The 17,003-nt window shown below is 35.3% G+C and overlaps 1 protein-coding gene across 2 annotated transcripts in view; it reads right to left on the bottom strand.

Annotated features, from left to right (window-relative positions):
• The window catches only part of LOC150100488 (golgin-45), a 118,733-nt gene that overhangs the window by 60,369 nt on the left and 41,361 nt on the right, over positions 1-17,003 (bottom strand). For both annotated transcript variants that reach the window (XM_090402781.1, XM_090402780.1), the window contains exon 3: positions 14,809-15,383. In XM_090402781.1, coding sequence (XP_090258907.1) covers positions 14,809-15,383 — 575 coding nt within the window. The remainder of the gene's footprint in view (positions 1-14,808; positions 15,384-17,003) is intronic.

Raw genomic sequence — 17,003 nt, 5'->3', positions numbered from 1 at the left:
TTGTTTCATTTAGCAGTTTTTCAAAGTAATTACTCCATACTTCAAGGATATCTTTTTCTCCTGTTTTCATTTCACCTTTATCATCTCTAATTCCTTTTACAGCACTCTTTCCTCCATTCCTAAGCTTCTTCAACAACCTCCAGAATATTTTGCCACCTTCTTGATATTTATTTTCTATATTCTTGCCAAAGTCCTCCCATGACTTTTGTTTAGCTAGTTTTACACACTGTTTAGCTTTCTTACATTTGTCTCTGTATTCTGTAAGAGTAAAAGCTGACTTATTTGCCAGGAACTTTTGATATGCTTTCTTCTTTTCCTTCACTGCCTCTTTAACTTCCTGTGTCCACCAGGGAGTTCTGATTTTTTTATCTTTGCACACAACCTCACCACATGCCTCTCTGGCAGAATCAATCAATGTTTCCTTCAGAGTTCGCCACTGAATCTCCAAGGTTTGATTCCTGTTCTCAAACTCTTTCATTTTCTTTTCAATAATATTTCTGTATTTTAGTCTACAGTTTACATCTGAGAGCTGCTCAACTTTTATTCGCTTTAAAACTTTCTTACATGTTATTCTTTTCAATATGAAATTCAATTTTATCCTGCTCAAGACTAAATAGTGATCACTTCCAATTTCAAATCCTCTGTACACTCTGGTGTCCTGCACCAGGGAGAAAACATCACTATCAACAATAACATAGTCAATGAGACTTTTCTTATTCCTAGCCTCTTCTCTCCATGTGAATTTGTGCACATTTTTATGTTGGAACATGGTGTTAGTAATAACCAGTCCATGTCCTGAGCAGAAATCCAACAGATATTTGCCATTATTATTAGCTTTGCTCTTTTCTCCAAATTTTCCCAAAATATTTTTGTATGTCTCACAATCATTTCCTACTCTGCTATTTAGATCCCCCACAAGGACCAACTTTTCCTTTTTCATTGTGTCAGTTGCTTTTTCTAAAGCCTCAAAAAATTCCTCCACTTCTACCTTAGTAGAACCTTCTGTGGGACCATAGGCACAAATAAGTCTCATTGTCCAGTTCCCCATTCTCATATTTGCCCACATTACTCTACTTGAGACTGACTGCCATTCAAGAAGATTAGCCTCGTATTTTGTGTTGAATACTATGGCTACTCCTTCTTTTCCTTGATTGTTATTGCCTGAATATAACATTTTGTATTTATTGCTCAGAAAGATCTCACCAGTTTTGGTCTTTTTTGTTTCAGTCACCCCTATTATGTCGATCTGGTACTTATCTAATTCCTCAGCTAGCTCCATTTCTTTGCCATTCAGGCTTCTTACGTTGATAGTACCGATCTTTAACTCTGGTGATGTTGAGTTGGGGTTTGTTTTCAGATTTGTTCCAGTAGCTGACTTTTCGCTGTTCGCCCTGGTTCCCTGGCGAAAACAACGGGGGCCTTGTTTAACCGGGCGACGCCCCAGCCGGCATGAAATTTTGTCATGTTGTACCATCATTTTTCATTTTGGTTTAACCAATAAGAATACAATTTGGTCGGCTAAATCCCAAATTGCCAGCCCATCCTCGTTCGTTCAGTATCAAAGTAGATACCCAACAGGGTGCACCACGAGAAGGTGAGGATTGGACATTAGGTCAGAAGCCCTGGTCGGTTCTCCGCATTCCTTTAAAGGCTATGTGGAGGTCTCCTCTCAGTTATACAGCTTTGACCCTTAAGCACCCCTACAAAAATATCATAAAAATAAAAAAACTTGCCTTTAAAAGATGGTAAATTAGCAAAGACAAGAAGATGAAATTGAATATAAAAAAAAAGACAAGCATAGCCAAAAGACAAACCAGAAAGAGACACAGAGAAAGCTGGGGAAAAATTTATATCAGAATTTCATTTTTCAGAATTATATCAAAATTTATAACCGAAATATATACAAAATAAGACCCAATATGTATAAAATACTAAAACACATGAATGCAGATATAAAAGAAAATGCAAATAAAAACCGTGAAATAGTTTTAAAATAATTCTTGGATTACTTTACAGAACTTTGGACTGAATTTACCAACATCCAAAAAAATTACACCAAAAATTTACAAAATGCTTTAAATGATATAATAACAATGAAAGAATTAAAGGACAACCTAAGTAAAATATAAAAAAAAAAAAATGGTAAATCAGCAGGAAAAGGTGGAATAAACTCCAAACTGTATAAATTTGCTAGAAAAAAATTCATCAGAGATTATTAAAATGTTAAATAAAATATATACAAATGAACCCATAGAATGAAATACAAGATAGTAAATACAAGTATATAAGTATACCTATATTTAAAAAGGGGGGATAAATTCAAAACCTGCTAATTACAGAGGTATTAGTTTACTGAAAACATGCATATATAGAGAATAGTTAATGAAAAATTGAAAATATATGGTGAAAAAATATTATTAAAATTGTCAAAATGGATTTAGAAAAGGAAGCTCTATAACAGATGCAGCTTTTTGCTTAAAACTCCTTATAGAAAAAAAAGAAAAGAATTTAATTTAGAAACCTATCTTTTGTTTATAAATTATGAAAAAGTAAGAGATGTATATTGTTTGAGATATTACAAAGAATAAATATACCTAATATTTTACTACATACAATAATGAATATATACAAAGAAAATGAAATAAAAATAAATGAAAAATGTCTGAAAAACAATCTATAAACCAAGGAGTAAGACAAGGATGCCCTCTGCCTCTAACACTTTTCAATACACTCATCCCTCGACTTACATCTGGGTTCCATTCCATCTGGCAGGACGTAAGTCGATATGTTAAATCGACAGTTATACGGTTAGGGACTTAACCGTAATAAGTATAGTCATTTTAATTTTTAAAGCTTATTATAAAACTGTACTGTGGTTACTGCCACTATAAAACAGGAGAATAATCACTCAAATCTTCCTCTACAATCATATCTTCATTACCTTCCCTGTGTGAATGATCAGGCAGTGGCTCTTCTGGTGTAACTTTTGTTTTTTTGATGAAAATGTCCAATGTGCTTTGCTTATCCTCTTCTTCTTTTTCATCATAAATTTGTTCATAGCAAGCAAACGCATCAATCATGTATTTTCGTTTCTATTATTAAGCGTTCAACATTGGAGTCCATGTCTTCAGCCATTTTGAGAACATCGCTCACTGCAAAGAAAATTTCTGTAAGACCCTTCACTGTAAATTGTTTAACTATCTCTTCCTGTTTCTCTTTTCCCTCTTCCTTTTCTCATTTTTCCTCTTCAGCAACAGTTGTTCCTTCCTCCAGTTTGGTCAACTCTTCAGGGGAACCTTTCTATGAGTCGAATTATGTCGTCATCATTCACTTCGAGATTCAGATTGTTTGCTAGGCCCACTATTACAAACTTCCAAAATCATGCACAAACCTTTTTATATGCCACTCATACATTGAGAGGTCACTTCGTCCCAAGCCACAGAAATATTTTTAATAGCATGATAAATATTGAATGTTTTCCAGAATTGCATGAGAGTCTGGTCATTTCCTTCAGTAGCAGAAATGGCTTGTGAAAAAGTTCTCTGTAGATAATAAGCCTTAAACATTGCAAAAACTCCCTGATCCATCGGTTGAATCAATGAAGTATTCTTTGGAGGGGGAAACATGACCTTGAACTGGGTGAAGATCACTGCTACAAGACAGATGACCTGGAGCATTATCTGGAATTAATAAAATTTTAAATTCCACATTTTCTTTCACACAATAGCTTTTTATTTCACTCGCATAACAGTTGATTAAGGCATCCTCAAACAATTTTTGAGTAATCTATGACTTCTTATTGCTCCGATAATGAACTGGAAGTATGTTTCCTAATGTTTTTGAAGATTCGTGGATTCTCACTGTGCCATATCACAAATGGTTTCAGTTTATATCCAGCTACATTACCCATAAAAGAATCGTAATATGGGCATTAAGAGCTTTGAAACTAGTTATAGATTTTAGCTTTTTGTGGATGAATGTTCACTCGGGTATTTTTTTTTCCGAATAAAGGACATCTCGTCCATATTAAATATTTGCTGTGGCAAATAATTTTCCTCCATAATTATTTTATCCAATTTCCACCAAACTCCTTGGCAGCCTTCTCAGCACTTGCAGATTCTCACACATTTTCACATTATGCAGCACAAAATGCTTCTTGAATCGCATGAACCATCCGGAAGAAGAGTTGAATTCGTAGTCATAATCAGGTTCTGCTTTCTCCTTCAACATGTTGAAGAGACTTAGTACCTTAGCGGTTATGGTCACAGTGATAAGGGGTATGCAATTTCGGTTCAGATCATCTATCCATGATGTAAGTAGCTTTTCCATATCACCGATAGGACCTTGTCATTGCTTCGTCACTATCATTGATTTAATGGAAGCAGATCATTTCACAGCCTCTACGATTTTATCCTAATTTTTCGAAATGGTTGTCATTGTAGAATGAGTGAGACCATCCGAAGTCGTGTGATCACATTGACGAATTTACCAGCTTCATGTTACTTTATAACTTGCAACTTCGTTTCAAGATCAAATGTTTGCCTCTTTTTCTGTAATTCTTCACTAGGTTTTTTGATTGTGTGTGTAGGGACCATGTTGCACAAAACATTGCGAAATATTTAATGATAAATATACAAATAACCTATTTCTCAAACACAAAATCAACAGGGGAACTGTTGAAGACATGTGCCGACTGCCGAGGGAGGTTGCCACTGTGCATGCTTTACCTTACGCTCGTTTGCATGTTTTTCGAAAGTATAGCCGAAAATGTTATTTATTCCCTTACAGGATCACAGACATATCTTCGAGAGGATGTAAATCGAGGGATGACTGTAATTATATTAATGAAACATTAATACAGTGGAACACCTTAAACAATCCAGGTATAGAAATTTCCCAGAATAACAAAATGAATATGCTATTATTTGCAGATGATCAGGTAATAATATCAGACAAGGAAGACAATTTACAAAGAGCAATATATAATTTAAATATTATAGTAGAACAGTTTGGAATGAAAATATCCATAGAAAAAACTAAAACAATGACATTTTGTGGATAAACTCCAGTTAGAAGTAAAATAGTTATTAGTAATAAAATAATAGAACAGATAAATACTTCTAGTTATCTTGGATGTGAAATATCATATGAAGGAGAAAAAGACAAAATTATTACAGATTACAGGCCTGACAAATAGAACACTCAATCCAAATATTGTACAAAAAGAAACATGCTTGAAAATATTCATTTTTTTTAGCAGTGCCTGCCCATGTTATTATATGGCAGTGAAATTTGGGCAATAAACAACCAAGATAAAGAACAAAAACAAGTGAAATGAGATTCATGAGAAGAACTGCAAAATACACATTATTAGACTAAAAAAGGAACATAGATATTTTAAAAGAACTAAAAATAAAAATCAATAGAAGAAACACTAAACAATTATAAACAAAATTGGACAGAACATATATAAACCGAATGGCCAACACCTGATATCCAAATAATAAAATATAAACCAATTGGAAAGAGAAGGCTGGGTAGATCTCAAAAGAGCATATTAGATGAATAATGAAACCAGAACAGACCAATATGGTCTATAACCATAACTAGTGTCAGATATTGTTGAATCAACCTCCCACAATGAATCTGCAGACTCCATGGAGTGTGTAATACCGTATTTACTTGAACACAAGTCGCACTTTTTTCTCCAAAAAATTAAAGCTATAAAATCGTGGTGCGAGATATATGTGGGGATTTTCGGAAACTAAAGTTTTCAGGAAGAAACTGAAAATAGGTATGACTTACCAAGAATCTCCTACTTGCTATCACTACTTCTAGCCTCGAAAGCAGTTTCCTTGTGTGCACTGTCAAAGTCATCCTCAAATAGCGTCTTCTTTTTCATCCAGGGCATTACAGATGCTGGTTTTTAAAACACTCTTGGCAGTTATTTCTGATGAAATCATTTCCCAAGCTCTCAAAATCCAGTTGCACAACAGTTTTGATGATGGTTTTCTCTTAATCTTCCCTGCTGGAGTCAGGTCATAGCTGCCAGCTGCCATCCGCTTCGTGTAGAATTTTCGTATGTAGTCCTCGAATAGTTTGTTGACCAATACATCCAAAGGCTGTAGACAAGGTGTAAGACCACCAGGAATAATGGCCTCATATCCAAAAGTTGATTTATTATTTCAGGTGTCCATGGAAACTATCCCACGTGAGGAGAGTGGGACATCAAAATAAGGCCCCTGGCTGTTTGTTCCGAACTGTTCTAATCCAATCTCGAACCAATGCAGTATCCATCCAATCTTTTTTCTTGGATTCTTACATGAATTCCAGGAGAAAATTTCCCCTTCGACATTGTTTTCCTTTTGAATATTATGTAAGGAGACAACTTTCTTCCATCTGCAGTAATAGTGAGCATGATTGTGCACTGCTATTTTTCACTTCCAGTTGTGCATATTATCACACTTTTTTCACCTTTTTCTGTTATTGTTTGGCAGCATGTTGAAATCGAGGGGTATTTGATCAGCATTGGCTATTTGTGATAACATATAGTTATTGCTCTTCCTAAGTTGAATCTCACAGCAATGAAATCCATCAGTTCATCCTCGAAATCTTTTGGCAGTCTCTGGCAAAGGGATGTCCTTTGATGAAGCGAAAGACTTTTCCTCTTCATGAATCTTGTGATCCAACCTTGGCTCACTTTCAGGTCTATGCAACTGATGCCTAGTTTTGAAGCTAACTCACGGGCTTTGAAATATAACATTTCATGCAAAATATAGCAACCATCTTTACGTAAACCTAATACATATTCAAGTAACTCTTCCTGCAAATTCAGGAAACTCCACTTTGACGTTCTCAGAATGCTTTCTAATGCAAGTTTCTGTTTACACCAATATTGCACATTAAACTCAGTCGCTGTAAACTCACGGCCTGCTGTTGCTCAACTGCCATGCTTTTCTGCAAAATCAATAAATTTGAGTTGAAAAGCAGCACTGTAACTTAAATGTTTCTCTATATTTCAAGCAAAAATTATCAGTAATTTACAAGACTTGAGATACATAATGAAGAATCCTTCCCAAATGACTAATGAGAAGTGAAAGTAGAGCATGAAACAGACAGCAATGATAGGCCAGTAGAAATAAAGCAACCATGAAGACATGCATATGATTGTTGCAGTATTAACAAAAGATCGCATGCCCAACGACGAAGGCAAGCCGGCAGTTGTTGATTTGAAATGCTAATTCTCTTCAACTGAATTCCATAATATCTGAAAGTGCCATAATAACATTCACTATATATTTTTTTAGTTTTAACACATTCATGATGGAGTGGTGTTTGGCCCATTTATCATTCCGATGGAACTTCTAATTACTGTTTGTGTACCGCTTGCGCATTGCACAGGTGTGCTCAACTCGCACAAAGTTTCAACCCTTTGGCCGAATTTTGTTGCTGCCTGTTTGCATGCCACTCCCACGTCGAGCTGCCAGGTGGACTCACACACATTATATGGCATGTTTCAGCTCATGGTAGAATTTTATTTGAAGTTAGCCTTTGTGATGTCTTGATGACATTGAAAATTTCATGGAATTTTCATGAAATTTACAATGTTAGTTTTTAGTTATCAGTTGACTGTAATTGCACTATTTGTTGAGAAATATATTACACAGACTGCAAATGTCTCTGTACCTTATTCGGTGATACAATAAAACTACTTGTTTTTCTTGTGTCTGCAGTATAGCGGCTGTTGGGAAGGGTGTGTTGTTTACTGCAGGGAGCGAGTCACTATCACCCCAAATTAATTTTTTTTTTTTGTAAAGTAAAATCAGAGGTGCAAGTTATATGCGAGGGCGAGTTATATTTGAGTAGATACAGTAATAACATCATCTGCATAGAGCTGAGATTAGCATCTTCAATTTTGATATCAGGTTTAATATCACTTTGCTTCACAATGTGACCCATATAGATGATGAATAACAGTGGAGATAATGTACACCCTTCCCTCACACACCTGATTTCACATCAAACCATCTTCTTGTACCATGTATTCTAAATGCTCACTTAGAAGTGGATTACAGACTAAGTATTGCTTGATTTAATGTCCCACATACACCATATAACTGTAGCATTTTGAACAGCTTCTCTCTTAGCACCTTGTCATATGCCTTATATCATGATCTACAAAACTTAAATACAGGTTTTTGTTATATTTCCATGATTTCTTAACTATTTGTTCCAAAGCAAAAATGTGATCCTGATGACCTCTATTTGGCCTGAATCCAGCTTGTTCTTCCCCAAGCTTCTCTTCCACAATTTTTCTTCACCATTTCTCAAGTATACTTGCATAAATCTTACCAGGAACACTTAGTAGGGAAATTATTCTTTAATCCTCACATTGGGTTTTATTTGATATTTTTATGGATAATGAGATACCAGGAGAAATGTACTCCAATCATCCAGAATTCTACCTTCTGACTAGGCCTTCTAATTATTTAGTGTAGCCAGTGTAAAACTTTTATACCTCCATATTTGAGCATTTCTGGTCTGAATATCAATACCTAAACTACTTCAAGTATTGATATGCATTCCTCTCGAGTGTTTTCTACTACTGTGCTGTAACTGCTTGTTTCATTTAGCAATCTTTTAAAGTAATTACTCCAGACATCTTAGAATATCTTTATCTGCAATTTTCATCCTACCGTTATCATCTGATTCCTTTTACAGTATTATTCTTTCCTCCATTTTTTAGCTTTTTCAATAGCCTCCAGAACATTTTGCCATCTATCTGATATTTATTTTCTATGTTCTTACCCAAGTCTTCCCATGACTTTTGTACTGTTGCATTTATCTCTGCATGCTCTCAGGGCATGTGCTGACTTACTTACCAGACATTTTTGATAAGCTGTCTTCTTTTCCTCACTGCCTGTAATTTCCTCAGTTCACTATGGAGTTCTGATTTTTCTATCCTTGAAGACTGGCCTGGTTGGTCGAGTGGTTAGCATATCCACTCTCCAGCCAAAAGGCTGCTGGTTTGAATCCACCATAGGCATGGAAGTTTGTGATTGTCTGTGAAAATACTAGTGGTGGTGATGGGCAGTACATGGCATTGGTGTAGATGATGAGTTAGTGGATTGAATGATGGAGATGTATAAGAGTAGGTGCCCTCTCTCGATGAGTCTTTGGACTCCTTGGAGGTGTCACATAATAATAAGACAACCTCACCACATGCCACTACGGATGAATCAATCTTCTTTTCAGGGGTTGATACTGAATTGCCACGGTTAGGTTCTTGTTTTCAAATTCTATCATTATTTCTTGAATAATGTTTGTGTATTTGAGTCTGCTGTTTAACTTTGATTCATTTGAAAACTTTCTTACAGAAATTTCTTCTTTGAATAAGAAATTCAATTTTATCCTTCTCAGAAATAAATGGTGATCACATCCAATTTCAATTCCTCTGAAATTTTCATAATCAACGATCAATCAACAACAACAACCATGGGTTCAGCACCCATAGGTGTCTGATGCCATCTTGATAAGATTCTTCCACTGCATTCTATGTTGTGCAAGATGACTCAGTTTGTGTATAGAGTTTCCACACCATTTGACGATGTCATTGCACCATTCTTTGTTTGGTCTTCCTCTTTTGTTCTTTCCTTCAATCATTCCAAACAGCAAGGTTTTTAATTTTCTCTCATCGTTCATTCTACATATATGGCCAAATAGACGTAATTTCCTTTTGATTATTTTCTGTATCAGGTTTTCTTTTGGCTGTATTCGTTTATAGATTTCCTCATTAAACTATTTAAATTATACATATTTGGTCGTTTTATAATAGAAATACAATTTTATTAATACAGACCAGTTTACAATAAAAACATTTATTCAAACCTACTAGTTTCGCCAGCAAACTGTCTGGCTTTTTCAAGGCATTACGGAGATATGAAAGTTAGTAAATGCAAATTAAAAGGAACATAAAAAACGTTGTAAACCAAACTAGTAGCTATGGTTACACGTTTCGCGTGACAGAGATGACTTATTGTTCTTATTCATTATCATGCATGCGTGTTTGTTGTAGATTTGTAATGTGATTACTGGCTAGCTGTAGTTCAGATTGATTGAGAGAGAGGATCAAGTTTTTCCACGAACTGTTTAGAATTACACCCTGATTTGTGTTGAGGTTTCCACCGGTTATTAGTACTATTGTGGCGTCCTGAAATACACGATGCTGGTAGTCGTCATCGAGATATGGCATGGAGCTGTTTTGCCAATCTATCGTGTGGTTAGACGTGCAGAAATGATGTGTTAAGCCGGAAGAGATGCTTGTGTTGTGTTGTGTTAACATGTTCTTTTTGTCTAATTTCTAAACTTTGTGAAGTTTGTCCGATGTAGGAAGACCACAGGAGCAGGGAATGTAATATACTCCTGGATATTTGTAGAACGGAACATTATCTTTTGGAGATCCTAAAACTTGTCTGATGTTGGTGGTTGGTTTGAAGACCACTCTGATGTTGTGGGCTCTTAGTATTCTTGCTATTTGATAAGAAATTGACTTGATGAAAGATATCACTACAGTAGAAATGTGCTGACAGTGGGATTCTTCTTGTCTCGGGTTGTCATTGTATAGATAATAGCCAACACATTATCACAAAATGGATATCCTCAAAACATCATCAAAAAATATCTATACAATGACAACCCCAGACAAGAAGAATCCCACTGTTAGCACATTTCTACTGTAGTGATACCTTTCATCAAGTCAATTTCTTATCAAATAGCAAGAATACTAAGAGCCCACAACATCAGAGTGGTCTTCAAACCAACCACCAACATCAGACAAGTTTTAGGATCTCCAAAAGATAAAGTTCCGTTCTACAAATATCCAAGGGTATATTACATTCCCTGCTCCTGTGGTCTTGCCTACATCGGACAAACTTCACGAAGTTTAGAAATTAGACAAAAAGAACATGTTGGTGATGTAAACCACAACAGAAGCATCTCTTCCGGCTTAGCACATCATTTCTGCACGTCTAACCACACGATAGATTGGCAAAACAGCTCCATGCCATATCTCGATGACGACTACCAGCATCGTGTATTTCAGGACGCCACAATAGTACTAATAACCGGTGGAAACTTCAACACAAATCAGGGTGTGATTCTAAACAGTTCGTGGAAAAACTCGATCCTCTCTCTCAATCAATCTGAACTACAGCTAGCCAGTAATCACATTACAAGTCTACAACAAACACGCATGCGTGATAATGAATAAGAACAATAAGTCATCTCTGTCACGCGAAACGTATAACCATAGCTACTAGTTTGGTTTACAACGTTTTTTATGTTCCTTTTAATTTGCATTTACTAACTTTCATATCTCCATAATGCCTTGAAAAAGCCAGACAGTTTGCTGGCGAAACTGGTAGGTTTGAATAAATGTTTTTATTGTAAACTGGTCTGTATTAATAAAATTGTATTTCTAGATTTCCTCATTGTTCACTTTCTGGATCCAGCTTATTCTCAAGATCTTTCTATAGCACTTCCTCTCGAATGCCAACATCCTCCTTTCAGATTCTCTCAGGAGTACCCCGGCCTCACGTCTATAGAGCATGCTGCTGAAGATGTAGGTTTCCACAATGCGCAGTTTAGTGTGTATCTTTATAGCTCAGTTCCTCCATATTTTGTCCATGGCTTTTAAGATAGCTGTTGCTCTGGCTATTCTAATTTTTACCTCTTTTTATCGGTCAAAGTCATGCATCATGTGGCATCCAACACATGTGAAGTGTTCCACATTTTGCAGTTGAAATCCTTCAATGGTAACTTTGTTCAGCAAGTCCTGCTGTCCAAATATCATTGTTTTAGTTTTTTCAAAATTGACATTTAGTCCATATCTTTTTCCTTATGTGTATAGTGTTTGCAGTGTCCTTTCCAGCCTTGCTGCATCTTCTTCAATCAGGACAATGCCATCTGCAAAGCAGAGGTAGTTTATTCTCATTCCATTTATTGAAATGCCTCCACCTTCTTCTTTGATCTTATTTAGTGTCCTTCCCAGATGTGTGATGAAGATGGTTGGCGATATTGGGTCCCCTTGTCTGGTGCCTTGACTAGTAGCAAACCAATCTCCAGTCACACCTGCTATCCTGACTGTTGCTTGTGCTTGGCTGTTTATATCTTTTAACAGGCGGATCAATTTATTGTCCACACTATTGGATTCCAAGACAGCCCATGTTATACTTTGGTCAATATTATCAAATGCTTTTTGGAAGTCCACAAAACAACAGTATATTTTTTTGTTCTTTCTTCGAGCTTTCTCTGCTATTAGTCTCTTAGTGCAAGTATTTGTTGCACTGTACTTTGATCTTTTCGAAATCTGGCTTGCTCATCAATAATTTTCATAATAACCAACATATTTGCAGACTATCATTAAAATCAAAATTAATTTTATCTTATGGATTCTTTCAAAAAACTAACTTCATAGCTTTTATTAAACTTCAAAGAAATACAGTGTACTGTGCCATATTTCTTTAATTTACAGTTCATCACTTGCATTCCTTCACTCTTTATAACTGGACACCGCCTCCAATTACAACTGACTGCTGAAGTTTTGTTATTTTTTATTTTAATGTTATTGGTTTTATTATGAATATTTCATGTGACATTTCAAATAAATGTTAATTTTGAATTTATTTTTATAATTTCATTCTCTTTCTTACATCTCCTATTATTGTCTGCATTTGCACTTTTAATGTTAACTTTGTGCTTTATGGTTCCCACCAATCCATTGTGCTCTGTCATCAATGTATGATTTCACACCACTTCCTTTATTCTGTTTCTTTCAATTTCCTTTGTTTGATGGGAATGGAGTGGAAGATCAGCTCTCGCTGTCCCTTTAAATTGACTATAGTGAACATCTGCTTTAACAAACTGCCCTAGGGATTTGCTATATTTAGAGTATACTCTACTATCATACTATTTGTAAAGTAGACCATCCTTTTATATGTATTAATATTAAAAAAGGTTAGAAATAAAGTAACTTATTAATAAAATTTGTCAACAGGAAAATATACCCGAGGAATGGAGGAAAGTACTCGTCCCCATCTACAAAAGTAAATGGGATGCACAAAACTATAAGAATTACAGAGGAATAAAGTTGATGTACCACACAATGAAAATCCTAGAGAGGGTTCTTGATGGAAGAATGAGGAAGGTGGTGGAGATTGCAAAAGAGCAATTTGGCTTCATTCCTGGTCGATCGACAACAGATAATGGAAAAGTTTCAAGAGAAGCAACGGGAGCTACATCTGGTATTTATTGATCTGGAGAAAGCATATGATAGAGTGCCAAGGCAAGAAGTCTGGAGGTGTCTGAGGAATAAAAAGGTACCGGAGAAACATATCAGGTTAGTGCAGGAGATGTACAGAAATGTGAAGACAAGAGTTCAAACCTGCCTGGGAGAGACAGAAAGTTTTCCAGTGACAGTTGGCTTGCATCAAGGGTCAGCATTAAGTCCATTCCTGTTTAATATTGTGATGGAAGTGGTGACGGATGAAGTGAGAGAAGACATGCCTTGGACTATGTTGTATGCAGAATCAAGAGAAGAAGTGGCAGCCAAACTGGACAGTTAGAGGAAAGTACTGGAAGAGAGAGGTATGAGACTGAGCAGAAGTAAGATCGAGTATATGTGTTGCAAAGTGGATGGCAGCCAGGAGACAGATCTGGAGCTGGAAGGAAATGTCATCAGGAAGGTCAGTGACTTTAGACACTTAGGTTCAACAATGAAAGAGGATGGTGAGGCTGAGAAGGAAGTGGAATGCAGGATACAAGCAGGATGGAGGAACTGAAGAGAGATGGCTGGAGTGCTATGTGATAAGTGGGTGCCGATCAAACTAAAAGGCAAAATCTACAAGACAGTAGTGAGATCAGCTATGACATATGCTTTGGAAACTGTGGCGCTGAGGAAAAATAACATCAGCAGGATGGAGGTAGCGGAGATGAGAAGGCTTAGGTGGATGTGCGGTGTGACCAGAAAGGATCATCTAGAAATGACTATATAAGGGGAATGGTGAAAGTTAAGAACTTGGGAGCAAAGATACAGGAGGCAAGGTTGAGATGGTTTTGTGGAGGAGACTCACCACAAACAGCGACCCTACTTAAGTGGGAAAAGCTGTAGAAGAAGAAGAAGAATTAAACTACTGGAGACTATACATATGCGAATTAGGAAAATAAGAAGACTAAACAGAAGACAATGACAAAACCATACTAAAAATGAAGATTAGAAAAGAACTTGACATTATTAATATTCAAATGTATAAGGATAGCTAATCTAACCAATGTCATGTAAAAAGAATGGGAGATACAAAATTAGTAAAGCAGATGTTTGATTCAAAAATGACATGAAATATTACATGACATCTCTAAGGATGTCATGTAATATTTCATGCTGGAGGGCATTCCATGCAACCCACTGTATACACTACTTAAAATAGACAAATGCATTTAAGAGAACTGTGTGGAACAAACCTAGCCATGAAGTCTTAATTATGTTGGCATATCAGTTCATCCCTTTGAAGTATATATATATACACACATACAAAAAATTTCAGTAAGAATATAATTTGATTTTGTAAGTGTAGCCAATAAAAAACATTTTTAAACAGTATGTATCATTTCAATATTTTTCACTTTTATATATTATCACATTGTTTATTTGGGTGAGGTATAGACATGTTTACCTAATATTAGTTCAGTTCTACTGGTTTCTCTTCTCATAAAAAATTAATTTACAGAACATTTATATAAAAAAAAATCTACCTTGACTTGAATTTTAAACTGATCTTCCAGTTCTTTGTTTTCCTTTCTCAATTTCTCCAGTTCCTTTTGAAGTACTTCCTTTTCTTCTTCCCATTCAAGCTTTGTTTTTTCCCCCATACCAGATTCTGTTATGAAATATTTTGCTGTATTAGGCAAAGTCACTTCACGAAGAACTCTAATCACAGGGATACTGTCTTTTTTACACATCTCAAATTTTGATGATGATAACAAAGGAAAAGGTATGCATGCTTCTGCTAAACTAAAATTTATGTTACATTTGTTTGCATTTTTGCTTTTTTTTCCTAATTTTAAGTGGAATTTTTCCTTTTTGCTAAAATCAGGTACTATAGGTGTAATGGCAGCTTTGTATGGCTCATATGGGACAAATTTAGGTTCCTTTCTTTTTGACAGGGAGGTTAAATCAGATGAACTTGGAGAAATTAATGAATTAGTAGACACAACTTCAGAATTACAAATTCTTCTTGGTGAACCAGGTTTTTTATGATCTGTTGTCTCTAACACATTTTCCATTCCATCTCCAGAAGACCGTTTCGAAACAGGAATGATAATTTTTCCTAAAATGAAAAAGGTACATTCTTTATAGATCAAAAGATAAAAATCTATAATTATACAGGTCAACAAGATTTTGGTAATATGAATGAAAATTTTAACATGATGTCACTGCATATTTGGACTTAAATCTAGCTTTGTAAATCATTGATCACTAAATGTTGGGAGAAATAGATATCACACTAAAGGGCAAAAAAGTAGTATCGATAGTGTGATATTATAAAGAATGATTATGTCAAGAATCAATTGCATACTGTGTGAGGCTGAGGCTAATTTTGTGATCAAATCATAATTTTCTATAAATCTATGAGATAAATGAAGAACATTGTTACTACTGCGTAAATTTAAAAATTATAATTTTTTTTTATAATTTTATATGTTAGTTTACAACCAAATCATAATGTCCATTTATAACAAAGACAGTAAAGCAAACCTATTATGCATATTATGATTGTATTATTTGTGTGAGTTGCAGTGGTTGAGTTGGTGGTAACAATGCTTTCTGCTTGGAAAGACCAACATATTGAAATCTTGTCTCAGGCATGAAGAAAAGTTTTACCAAGTCATTTCAACTGAAGGTGTGTTAGCTAGTCTCATACAAAGATCACAGAGTTTTCTTCCTGCAAAACAGGAAAACTGGCCATAAGATTGGCTGGTGATGTTTTGGATTTATGGCTAAGACAACTTGCTATGAAACCAGTAGATTACGTCAGTTAACTGCATATGTTCTTATATTACAGCCAGTTTATTTTGCTAGATGAAAAACCTGAGTTTCTGGGAGGAAAAACCCTGCCACATCTATATAAAACTGGCTTAGCCAGAAGAGCACATGCACTTTGCAGATAAGATTAACTACTCTATCATAAACAATCAGATTTCTAAGAAGGCCAGTAACAGTCATTGACAAGCCACTGAAAGGGAAGATGAATATAAAATTTGGAGATCACACTGCTGCATAATGTATTACATAAATCTGGGAAAAAAACATGAATGCTGTACCCATAAATAAGAACCTAACAGCAAGCTACCTTTAGATTTTTTTTTGAGATAAAGCAAAAACTAAATGAAGTATCATTATTGACAAGATGTTTATCTTGTCAATAATGAAACTGGTTCAACATGAAAATCTTTCCTTTCCTGTTTCATCACCTTACTGAAAAGAACTCACTATTCTTATTGATGAAAATAACATACATTGTGTGAAAGTTCCCAGAACATCTTATTATATTAAACAGGGTAGCCAAATGATAAGTCATTAAGCTCATTCAATAATGCTTGGTTTTTGTGATATGAACTATTAAAGCAACTTTTTGGAAATCCAGGATGCAAAAGTAGAATTTGTTAGCATAAGGAGATATCAATACCAGGATAGACAGAAATAGGCTTATGTCAGGATTAGATGTCTGTAGATAGCAACATAAAATGGTGTAAAATATAAGACACATACAAGAGGCCAATCTGACACCTGCAGCCATGCAGTTTTTCTATCCTTCCCACCACTGTTTACAAATATTAGAGATCACTTATGAGTCCAAGCTAGATAACAGAGGACACTTCCACATAGCTTTTTAAGAAATGTAGAGAACTAGGGCTTCTGATTTAATGTCTAATCTTTACCTTTTTTT

The sequence above is a fragment of the Typopeltis vanoorti genome, chromosome 13 (genome assembly GCF_054136105.1).
Source record: "Typopeltis vanoorti isolate ZY-2024b chromosome 13, IOZ_Tvanoo_1.0, whole genome shotgun sequence".
Lineage (NCBI taxonomy): Eukaryota > Metazoa > Arthropoda > Arachnida > Uropygi > Thelyphonidae > Typopeltis > Typopeltis vanoorti.
Note: the sequence above shows the minus strand (reverse complement) of the source record. Positions and strands in the feature narration are given on the sequence as shown.